The sequence below is a fragment of the Gossypium arboreum genome, chromosome 10 (genome assembly GCF_025698485.1).
Source record: "Gossypium arboreum isolate Shixiya-1 chromosome 10, ASM2569848v2, whole genome shotgun sequence".
In the NCBI taxonomy this organism is placed as follows: Eukaryota; Viridiplantae; Streptophyta; class Magnoliopsida; order Malvales; family Malvaceae; genus Gossypium; species Gossypium arboreum.
Genome location: NC_069079.1, coordinates 2,517,028 through 2,529,515, shown reverse-complemented (window position 1 = coordinate 2,529,515; position 12,488 = coordinate 2,517,028). Strand labels below are relative to the sequence as shown.

General features: G+C 31.5%; 2 protein-coding genes across 3 annotated transcripts; both read left to right on the top strand.

The window, feature by feature from the left end:
- Positions 1 to 3,685: 3,685 nt before the first annotated feature.
- LOC108488598 (protein DMP4-like) lies at positions 3,686 to 4,500 on the top strand. Its single transcript, XM_017792886.2, has one exon. The coding sequence runs from the start codon at positions 3,766 to 3,768 to the stop codon at positions 4,393 to 4,395; it is 630 nt and encodes a 209-aa protein (XP_017648375.1). The 5' UTR covers positions 3,686 to 3,765; the 3' UTR covers positions 4,396 to 4,500.
- A 3,307-nt stretch (positions 4,501 to 7,807) lies between these two features.
- LOC108487261 (triose phosphate/phosphate translocator, chloroplastic) lies at positions 7,808 to 11,810 on the top strand. 2 transcript variants are annotated; one of them, XM_017791559.2, is made up of 12 exons: positions 7,808 to 8,356; positions 8,439 to 8,513; positions 8,664 to 8,729; positions 8,834 to 8,912; positions 9,431 to 9,551; positions 9,644 to 9,739; positions 9,842 to 9,954; positions 10,040 to 10,117; positions 10,233 to 10,349; positions 11,031 to 11,130; positions 11,218 to 11,318; positions 11,518 to 11,810. In XM_017791559.2, the coding sequence occupies exons 1-12, from the start codon at positions 8,094 to 8,096 to the stop codon at positions 11,533 to 11,535; spliced, it is 1,227 nt and encodes a 408-aa protein (XP_017647048.1). In that variant the 5' UTR covers positions 7,808 to 8,093; the 3' UTR covers positions 11,536 to 11,810. The 2 variants fall into 2 exon arrangements, with proteins under 2 accessions (XP_017647048.1, XP_052876024.1); XM_053020064.1 differs by having other exon boundaries at positions 8,246 to 8,361.
- The last annotated feature ends 678 nt before the right edge of the window (positions 11,811 to 12,488 follow it).

Sequence of the window (12,488 nt, the reverse complement as noted above, 5' to 3'; positions counted from 1 at the left end):
TCAGTTCGTTGGAGAATTTTAGTTGAGATTCTCACTTTTTGAGGGCTTAGGCTGACTTAAGTAGATTTGGAATGAATTTATTATCTAAGACCACACGGTTTGCTAGGCTAAAGTCTAACCTTGTGACACTTATAGGTATGTTCTAAGAATTGAACCGACCAGTTGATTTGATTGACTTGAAAATCAATTATATATAATTAGAAATAGAGCAAACCATTATGAATAAGTAAAAACATAAATTGAGATAAAAAAATTAACAGTTCAATCGATTATAAAATTCTGATACTTATAACTTTATTCAGTCTATTAGAAAGGTATTATTATCATGGTGTCTCGTATCAATAAAAAAAGATGTCAGAGGACACCATGATAATGATACCAAGTGACCCCATTGACATGTGGCACCACACAATGATCTCAATATGGCGTTATTGACATGCAACACTATTTTTATAGTGCCACATGTTATTTTAAAAATTATAAAATTAAAATAATTATTGTTTATTAACACATATCACCACGTAATGACGCCACATAGCATCGTAAAATACACCCTTAGTGTATTTTAAAATTACTCGTATTAACATGTGGCATCATTATCTATTGCCATACCATTTCTTCTTAATCGCAATAATGACAAGTACCACTTTAATAGACGAAGGGAAACTTGGGCTATTAGTAATTTTCAAAAAACAAGTATCACATTGAGAGATTTATTATAGTTTAGGGCTATTTGTGGAATTATCCCTTTCTATTTAAAGGCAATTTTTATGATATGGGCTGAGTTTCATCATTGTTGGGTTGCTTCAAGTAAATGGGGCCCAATTGGAAGTAGATGAAGATGAAATTTATTATTATTATTATTATTATTATTATTATTTTAAATTATAAGAAGAGTGTAAAATATTAACAGTAACACAATTAAGGTAACTCGACAGTGAATATCTTAACTATCGGATTAACACAGAATTTATTTAATTGCTTTGCTTAAAACTTGAAAAAAAAAATTGAAAAATGCAAATTTAACCTTATTTCCATTTATAAAATCTAAAAGCACTAAAACGTAAACTGCTTTGATGGGAAGTTACTTTTCGTTTTAAAATGTATTTGTTTGGGAAATAAGGGATGATGATTAAACAAGAAATGGCCTCCTTTTAGGGTTTTACAGTCGGTTTGTGGATTTACCTAATTTCACAAGTATTATTCGACCAAAACTTCTTAATTATGTGAATTTAGAGCTAATTGTGTCGGGCTGTAATAAAATTTTAAGTTCATTTTGTAAGTATGATCTGTAAAATAATTTAAAATTTTGTTCAAGCTCAATCCAAATAAAAAAATAAAATAAATTTTAAAAAATATAATATATTAAATACACTAAAAATATTAAAATAAAACAGCAGTCATTTTCTTTTTACAAATTCAAGCTGAGCTTAAGCCAAAAAAATTTATCTAAGGCCCAAACCGTTTTTTAATTTAATCTTATTTTTTTGCCCAAACTTATTTTTAGGTCTATATTTTTGCTCAAACCTCCCATGCTTATGTCTATGTAAATTGTGTGGTGCATGATTTGTCTCTTCAAGCACTCAATGAGGTGCTCCATTCTATTGACTCCACCACCTCTTTTAGACAACCTCGGTGGAGTTGAAAGACAAAACTCCAACTAAGGATGATATTGAATATGTTGAGAGGTTTGTCAATTTCAAAAAGACGTCATTTCAAAAACTTTTTCTAGAAAAAGACCAAAAACCTTACAACCTAATTCGAAGATAAAGAAGAACAACTTTCACTTGAATCAAGCTTTGACCATAAGATAAATCAAGCAAAGGATTATCAAGTTATGAATTAGTTAGAGTGGCATTAGGCAGGGATTACGTCCACAACTTAACCCGAAGGGCAGCACATCACGAAGTCTCTCCCCCCATTAATCTATAAGTAATCTGTAGTTCTGACGTGCAAGCGATGGTTATATTCATTTCCCTTTTTTTGCAGAAAAAAATTTATACAAAAAGGCAGCTTGAAATTGCAGAGAATAATATTAGCCTCTAAAACAAGCATTGAAATAAAACCATAAACAAATAAGAAAAGACAACTTCAAATAAAAATTGAAAAGATTGCCGGTTCACATGTAGTTTATATTATGCATTGCGTCTCGGCAAAAAGAATGACATCTGCTGACTTTCCCATAAGCAACACACACTTCTCATCTGCAGACATTAACTCTAAAATTTTAGGGTAAATTTTAATGTTAGTCATTCTAGATAAGAACCGTTTTTATTTCCGTCATCTCAATTTTTTTGTTAATTTAATCACTCCAAAACTAAAATTGGTTAAATTGATCACTCTACCGTTAAATGATAATGAAAGATTAACGGTATATTTATACGCAAAAAATTTAGAGTGATCAAAATAGTGATAACCCCTATTTATAGTGACTAATGGTGTCTAACATAGAAATGCACCATTAGTCACCATTTAACAGTGGAGTAACATACTTGATCAATTTCTACTTTAGAATGACCAAAATAGAAACGATTCATATTTAAAGTGACTAACGGGGTAATTTACCCTAATTTTTAAATGAATAACATTTTTTTAATGTTATTTTTGTCCACAAAACTCAAACATTAGATATTACTTAAAAGGGGGCATTAAAGTTTTTACTACTCCACCTAATAATCATTAGTTTTAATTGCTCTTTTTAATCACATTTTTTTTATAACCTTGGTAATTATATTGGACTTCGATTAAATTTGATGTTGAACTAGACTAAATCTCTAAATGACCTGTCATAGGGTTACAACTAAATTCAATATTGAGCCAAATCAAACCCCTATTTGATTAATCATATTCGACAATTATATTGAATCCTTGTTATCTGAAGGCGCGTTGGATTAGATCTTAAAATGAGGCACATTTTTCTAATGTTGTTTTTCTCGTTCATAAGACTCAAACATAATACATTATTTAGGTGATATTGAAATTCTTACTACTCGACCCATTGTTAATATCAGTCAATCTTAACTTTTTTTAAAAAAAAAACTTAGTAGTTAAATTAGACTCCCACTAAATCCAGAATTGAACTAAATCGAAACTTTGAACAGGGAATAGCCATATTAGGCTATGACTAAATTCAAACTTGAGTTGAATTGGACTAAAAAACTCTTCAGACATTATTTTTTCTCCACCCTCGATATTCAAATATTTAGCTACTTACTATTTCCCCATAAATTTTATCCAAGTAAAATTTTGAAACCAGTGGCGGATCAAAAAATATGACTTGGGAAGTAGGGGTGAAGTTAGAAATTTTGGGGGCAAAATTAAATTATATATTTTATGATAGTAAAAATATATTTTTACTATTTTAATAGTCTATATCTTTATAATTTTTAAAAATTAAATCAAATATTTATCATTTTTGAAGGGTTAAAGTATAATTTTATTATTATTAATTTAAAATATTATAAATTATAAACAACCTAAATATAAAATTTCCCGTTTTAGGGACCTTTAGATCTGCCCTTGCTTGAAACCAAAACTCCCATTTCAGGATATGGCGGAACCTCGATGATTTTCTATATTTTGGAAGCTTGCTTTTCCTTGCAAGGCATCGCTTCATTCTCTTCCCTTCCTTTACCACCACTCAAGAACATGTCTACTCAATGGATCAACTTCCATAATCTATATATATATATATATATACACAGTTTCTCAGCAAAAGTAACAGAGAAATTTTATATATGTATAATTTAAGAACATTTCTCAGCCATGGATATCAAATTTCAAGCTAATGCTGATGATGAATCGCATGAACACCTCCTACAAGACTTGGCAGTACTACCCGCACCCGAAAGAAAAACTCTCATACAAATAGCAATCAGTCAAACATTTCAAAGCACAGCACATTTGGCTAACTTATTACCCACCGGCACCGTCCTTGCTTTCCAGCTTCTCTCCCCCATTTTCACTAACCAAGGAGACTGTGACTCGGTGTGTCGGTCCATGACTGCCGGACTGATACTCCTTTGTGGGTTGTCGTGTTTCTTCACCAGCTTCACGGATAGTTTCAGAGACAAGGATGGGAATGTTTGTTACGGGTTGGCAACTTTGAATGGGTTGTGGGTCATTGATGGTTCGGGCACTTTACCGCCGGAATCTGCGGCGAAATACCGGTTGCGGTTTATAGATTTCGTACATGCTTTTTTGTCGATACTGGTGTTCGCGGCTGTGGCGCTGTTTGATCAGAACGTGGTGAATTGCTTTTATCCGGCACCGTCGAGACAGGCTCAGGAGATGCTCACTGCGTTACCGGTTGGGATTGGGGTTTTGGGTAGTATGTTGTTTGTTGTCTTCCCTACTACACGCCATGGAATTGGCTTTCCTTTGTCGGCCAATTAACGTTTATGAGATTATAAATATAAAATATTTATTGTTTCCATTTAATCTATTAAAATTATTATTATATGACTTTCTCTGTTTATATGACTTGTATCAATCGAAAAATTTTATCTTTCTTATTTTTTACAGTTTAGTTTTTTTTTATAAAACAGTTTTGAATGTCATTAATTTATGAACCAAAATCCAAAAATCTTTCTTCTTTAATCTCTGATACTAAATATTAGATTAACTTAAATATAATGTATGTTCTTCAACTTGTCAATGGTACCATATATTAAATCGTTGCTTTGAGCTTGTTAGCTAAACACTTTTTTTTAAAGAAAAATTAACAGCTCAACGACTTAAATAAAAACTTTTAAATAGTTTAATGACCATTTTGTAACATTTTAAAGTTGATTGATCAAGACGTAAATTTTTTAATAGTTTTAGTGACCTTAACATATCAAATCCAAATTGTCCATACGATAGACATGAATATGGTTGACAATTAATCCGTGTGTTTTTTACATGTTCTTTTTTATATCAAAATTAATACAAATTGATAGATTAACCGAAAGAAAATACTTGATTAATGCGATATCGTTACTTTAACAAGTTTTTGAAGTATTTAGAGTAAATTATAGTCTTAACCATGGCTGATCATGTTTAGGGAAATTAACTCTAGGAAACACGTATATAATTAGTTCTTCAGGATAACAGAAGCATAAGGCCCAAACCTGAAACAATTCAACAGCCCAATCTTTTGGAAGCTGAAAAAGATAAGCTTGATACCCGAGAGCTTATTGTGTGTTTTGTTGGGCTTAATGGCATCATCTGCGTATTCAACCCAATATGCCAAACCGTTAGTTGCAATTTCCCTATCAAATTTGTACCCAAACATGCCTAGTAACCTGAGAAAACGAGTTATCACTACTAGCCCCAATCCAGGGTTGGGTAAAAAGCTGCGGAGGTTGTGCTTTTTATTTAAAAAGTTAGGTGAATTAATTTTTACATCGAAAGATAAATTAGTTTTTCAAAAGAAAATAATTTATTTTTAATTGGTGTAGTTAACAGTAGAGTTATCCATGAGTCAAAACTTAATAAACTTTTAGGCTTGGCCCGAAAATGGGCTTAAATTTTTGTCCAAACTCGATTCGGATAAAAATGTTAAAACTCGACTCGACTTGTTCGTATTAATTTTTTTACTTTTATTTAAAAAATAAAAAATATAATACATTAAATGCACTAGAAACATTAAAATAAATGTGTTCCCGATAAATTGAAAATAAATTAAAAAAAGTTTTTATACTTTAATAACATTAAGATAGGTACAATTTAACAAGTAAATGTCTCTAAAATGGCAGCAAAATTAACAACAAATAGTGAAATGGTAGCAAAGCAGTGAGAAAATAGTAGCAAAATAAAAAAAAATACAAATTCAGGCTGTGATTAGGCCAAAAAATTCTTACCCGAGATTTGACCAGATCATTTTTTCGGACAAGCCTCTAGTTGGCGGATAATAAGACAGTTATATGTGACATGTCAAGTATCAGTTTTTAATAATAAAAATAGATAAATTTTTTAATAGAATGATTAATTTGTTTTTTGATTTAACGTACTTAAACTAATTTACTTATTTTTTTAGTAGAGACAACAAAATGTAATATAACTTTTAATATAAGCGCCTATACGATACCTTTATTGAAATATTAATGCATACATGGGATCTGTAATTTCGTCAAGTTATTTTAAGTGATTATATAAATTCGTTTACAAATTTGTCTTTACTCATATCAATTATTGAGTCTGGTGTTTAAAATTATGATAAATTAAAAAGAAAAATGAAAATCTCAAATGATTAGAGACAAGTAAATGAGTTTGAATGCGAGAAATTATTTTATGAACTCTTTTTATCACATCATTCATAATTCTGCTCAATTAAAAGAAGATATATCATTTTTATTTGAAAGTTTAATTTAAATGTATATACAATGTAAAAAAAAAGAATGATACGTCCTTTTATTATTAAATGAAACCATGAATAATATGATAAAAACTGTCCGTAAAATAATTTCGGGTTTGAAAGGAGATCGAAACAGGTGTCCTGTTTACTAAACAAAAATACATGTGTCAGAACTATAACCACAGCTCAATGAAAATTACATGCAACAACAACCTTTCCCATGCATACCACTCGCTACCAATCTCTTTCTTCTTACCAATTTTTTATTCGTATATATTAAACTATCAAATCTTTTTTAAAATGATCCTAAAATGGATATTATCTGACAAAAAATAATATATATATATTTTTTCAATTTTCACCACACAAGAGAAAAGGAAAAGATTGAAGAAGATAAGGATGTTGTGGAAAATCAAGGAATAGACCAGTAAGGATTGGACAAGAATCACTATATCCTCTTCCCTTCACGAGCCTTTCATTGGGGATAAGAACCGGCCCTACTTTTCTCTTCATTCTCCAAATATCTTGCCACCCCTAAATCTTCAGCCACAATTTAGGTCTCCACCCTTTTGCTTTTCATTCTCTCGGATTAGTCTTGACTCTAATAACTACTGTCTCACAATTGGCTAATAGTTAATAGCGGATTGCTGTGGTTGGTCTAGTTCTATTAACTGTTTACTGATAGCTGAAAGTCGAAATATGTAAAATGAGAAATAAATATATCATATATTTTATTTTAAATATTTATTTGGTGAAATTATTGAAATAAATACTGTTATCAAAAATTATAACATATATTATGAAAATTATTTAGCGAATATTTTGAAAATTTAAATAAACAAATTTTATTAAGTTTCTTATTTGTAAATATTAACTTTTGTGGAAATTGATAAATATTAATAGTGTATCAATATAATTGTAAATTTATATTCTTAGTGAATGTCATGTTCTTAATATGTAAATTAGTGGTATTTATGTCACACTCTGAATAAATTTGTCAAATAGCATATTTTAATTAATATAAAGTTGCATAAGAAATTATTTTACACAAATAATTTAAAAGTACATAAATATTCAAGAAATAGATATATATCTCATTCTAAATATCTCGTTACAAACCTCTTACAAACCTTCATACACCCAAGTCCCCGACCTTGGAGTTGTTTAGAGGTGCAGTCACCCAAGGCTAAGGCTAAAAGGGGTCTAAAATATTATTTTTTAATTTTTAAGGGTTGAATTTTTTTTAAAATTTTAAAAGTCAAAAAAAGTTTACCAAAGATTTAAAAAAAATTTTCTCTAACTTTTAAGTAACTTAAAACTCTATTTTATTATTTTGTCTAGTACCCCAAAATATCAAGAACAGACCTACATATACTAAATACTATAATTAAAAATTTAACTATTCAATCTTCTTTTTGTACCCAAATCAATAAATAAATAAATAAAAAGGGGAAATGCTGTGTTCACCGAACCATATTCCCTCTTTCTATGTTCTTTTGTGATACTGCACCGTTGATCCTACATGATGAAGTAAGAGGTTTCATTATATTGTCCTGTGTTTGGGTGCAGAGGAACAAAAGTGATGTAATTGTTTTTGAAATTTGAGAACCACAAAAATAGAAAATATTAGTAGTTGAGAAAAATTAAAAAAAAAAAAAGAGACAGTTAATTTGCTTCTCTCCATTAAGAGCTCACTCTTGCTAGCATACACACATTTTCGTTCGTTACTTTCCATTCCTTTTCTCTCTCTCTAGCAATGGAGTCGCGATTGTTATCACGCGCTTCTGTTATCACCGGCTTACCTCAGCTCAGGCCGAAGCTTTCGCCAGGGATTGTCAACGTTTCGTTTGCTTCGGCTAAGCCGATCGGAGCCGTCGGTGAAGGCGGGAACCTCATATGGGGGAGGCAACTAAGGCCCTCCTTGCTACTAGAATGCTCGTCGGTTAGCAAGCGAGAGGTCCTGAAACCGGTTTCGGCTGCCGCGTCGTCACCGGCCGAGGGAGGAAGCGATTCCGCCGGGTGAGGTCCGTTTCCTCCGTTCTGACTCGGTCAACTCGTCCACGCTTCAGTCACTGACTCACTGACTCGTGTGTTATTGCAGGGATGGGAAGATTGCTCCGGTTGGATTCTTCGAGAAGTATCCCGCACTTGTTACCGGATTTTTCTTCTTCATGTGGTAAGTTACGTAAGCACAAAAAGAAAGAAAAAAAAAGAACCGTTCAACGATACACTTTCAAATGAGTCAAAACGGCAATTAAGATTCCGTCAAGTTTACTTCAATTTTTTTGAATTACACGATCATCCATTTAATTTAATTTTTTTCCAGGTACTTCTTGAATGTAATATTCAACATTCTCAACAAGAAGATCTACAATTACTTCCCTTATCCCTAGTGAGTACATGAATTTCCATTTTACATTTTTTTTTGGTTCTCAATGTTTGTTCATAGCATGGCTTTATTATGAAGGATTTTTTTTCATGGCATTTTCGGCGCAGTTTTGTATCGGTCATTCACTTGTTCGTTGGGGTAGTTTACTGTTTGGTGAGCTGGGCCGTAGGCCTCCCTAAGCGGGCTGTAAGTGAACCTTCAAGTCTATTATCTCAACTTACTATTTCCTTTTTTTTTTTTTTTTGACACATACTATTCGGCTAATTCTGGTTTTAGTCGGTGCATTATATTAAAATTTGAGATTTAGATTTTTTACTCTTTTTTTTTTTTGGTGAGATTAAATTTTTACTTCAATTTCACACAATGTGATCTTTCTATTTTTAATATTATTAGTAGGTTGAAGTTGATCCCATTAAAAGTGATGATTTAGAATTTCTTTTACCAGCCTTATCAATTTGTCTGACCTGTAATTCGATTGGAATTCCACGGGCCCTAACTATATGACCAAATAACAATATAAAACTTTTACATTTTGGACTTACTAATAACATTACAAAAGAAGAGACACATAATTATGTAAAATTTTAGCATGGTAGAGGACAAATATCAGAATTAGACCTATTTTCTCCTCCTTTCCATTATAATGTATGCGTTTGCATTTGATTCCTTACATTGGAATTGTTATATTTTTTTCATGTGTGTAGCCTATTGATTCAAACCTACTGAAGTTGTTGATTCCTGTTGCTGTATGCCATGGACTTGGTCATGTAACTAGCAATGTCTCCTTTGCAGCTGTTGCTGTTTCTTTCACCCACACTATCAAAGGTAATACATCATGCATTTATTCTCTTGTGCATATATGTATAGTGCACTATTGCATATGAGGCTGATAAGGAACAACTTGTTTGCTTTTGCAGCTCTTGAGCCTTTCTTTAACGCTGCTGCTTCCCAGTTCATACTTGGACAATCAATACCAATCACTCTATGGTTGTCTCTTGCTCCTGTTGTTATTGGTAATTTCTCTGTTTCTCTGTTCGATCACCTCATGAAAACCAGTTCAAAGTGTGAATTTTACCATGTTTGAATGCAATTAATTAATTGCAAACTGAATGCAGGTGTATCCATGGCATCACTGACTGAGCTGTCATTCAATTGGACGGGTTTCATTAGCGCAATGATTTCCAACATCTCCTTCACTTACAGGAGTATCTATTCCAAGAAAGCCATGGTGACCTTTCTCCTCTTCTTCTTACTTTTCAGTTTGTTCATAACTTTGAATTATAATAATTGTTGGTTTTTTCATATATATGCAGACGGATATGGACAGTACAAATGTCTATGCTTATATTTCCATCATTGCTCTCTTCGTCTGTATTCCCCCAGCCCTCATTGTAAGTAAAAGAAAAAATGTTTCAATGCATGCAGCTGCAGCTTTTTAGATAGTTAAAAGCTTAAGCACACAGTCTGTTTAAAACCCTTCCGTGTTTCCCCATCTGATTGTCGCAGTTTGAGGGTCCTCAATTGTTGAAGCATGGTTTCAATGATGCTATTGCTAAAGTGGGTATGACTAAGTTCATCTCAGATCTTTTCTGGGTGGGAATGTTTTACCATCTCTATAATCAGGTAAATTATTTTCTCCATATTTAGTGTTTTAAGTTTATTTTCTGTTTTTGATATGCTTCATCTGTCTAAAGCATGACCTCTCTTTACCAGTTAGAGGTGTTCATAGTTTATTTAAATCTGTTTATATTTATTTATGAATGATTAAATCCAACCTTTAAACTTGTCTCTATTATTTTAGTTTTTAAATAAAAAATATATATTTAAATATATATTAAAATTATACTTTTATCAAATTTGTAAACATTAACACCTTAACGTATTTTTTAACATAAATTTCATATGAAATTAATTATATAATATATAAATAAAACAAAAATAACATATTATGAAATTAAAAAAAATAAGTTCAACTATGTTCAAGTTTTGAATATTAAAACTTAAGTTTTACTTATATTTTAAACAGCAACTTTTTTTTATTCAAGTTAATGTTTCTATCATGATCTATCAACTAGCAATATCCGTCTAAGTTTGAATTTAGGAAGCGTACCTTCAAGTGATAAATCTTTGAGAGATCAATTAACACTCAAAGATAACAATACCATTATACTCATGGTGAGGTCTAAGGAAAGTGATACTATCTTGTTGATTGATGTTTCGTAATATTTTCGAATTTAATATTTTTATTCTAATCTTTTCAAATATGCAACCGAAGCTAAATAAGGTTTTTCTTTTCTTTTTCAGTTGGCTACCAATACTCTGGAGCGGGTGGCACCACTGACCCATGCAGTGGGCAACGTGCTGAAACGTGTATTTGTCATTGGCTTCTCAATCATTGTCTTTGGTAAGTATAATATTTTGTAGAGTCCATGATTTTGTTCTTCATTTTAGGATACTGGCAACCATATCTAACGAACTATACTTCGTGCAGGAAACAAGATTTCAACTCAGACTGGTATAGGAACAGTCATTGCAATTGCTGGAGTGGCAGCCTACTCTTTCATTAAGGCCAAGATGGAAGAAGAGAAACGAGTGAGTTAAATACATTCAAGACATATATATAACTGCTTTATCCGTCCCTTAAATTTTTAATTATTTCAATAGTTATTTAAAAATTTTAAATTCCACAAATAAAATTATAAGAATTGTGAATATATAAAAAATGGTATGTATAGTTTTTAAATTTCACTGTAGTGTATCAAATACCGACCCAATCTGTTTCTCTTGGCAGCAAATGAAAGCAGCATGAGAAGAAAAAAGGAGGCAAGGAAATTGGAGGAAGTCCTGATGAAGACCAAATTTGATTTTACCTTGCTGTTATTGTGAAGTTTTTCTTTTTCCCTCTTTCTTCTCTATCATTTCATTTTATTTTATTTTTTAAAAAATTCAGAGAACAAACTATTTATAACTGTGGATCAGCCTGTGTTGACTGAAAAATAATGTGTACTGCTATCACTTATTCTGTCTCTCAAATTAAGCTTTATTTCATTAGAAGCTTTTATAAATTGGGAGTTTGAAACAGAATATGTGCCCAAAATAAAAGATATCATGTGAATAGTATTTGTGATTTCATCATGTAGAGAACTTGTTTTTAAGGCTACATATTCTTGATTTAGAAGTGTCCAAGCTGTGATATGATCCCAAAATTTATATTAGAATTTGAAATATATTAAAAACATTTTTTATTGATTAATCAATAATTTGATCACAAAAAAAATTCTATCTGCCAAATTTCAAAACCTTGTAACACGCATCATTAGCAACAACAACAACAGCAGCTAAAATGAAAGCATGTGCTTATTTTGCTGGCGGACCTCAGGGGACAGTCCTGAAGTGATAGTCAAGTCTAGAGGAAGCACACCGTGGAGCCAAGTCCTATTACAGCAGTTATTGCTGATATTGCGGAAGGTATTTTGAAACCTGAGAACTATTGTTGATATCCAATAATCTGGGCTCAAATTCAGCCTAACAAAACACAAGCTTAAGCATAAAAGCTCATCAAACAAACTTAGCCCATTAATGGGAGATAGCTCAAATGCGCAACGAGCACCCCATCCAGCCTTCAAAGGGACTCCAGAAGAATGCTTATGCTCTGTACCTTGCAAAAGCATCGATGCTTTCTGAAGAAAGGAAACTTTTATAATCTCTCCTTGTAGTTCCACCAAAGAAGCACAAAATGTGTAAAGAATTTAATCACTTTAA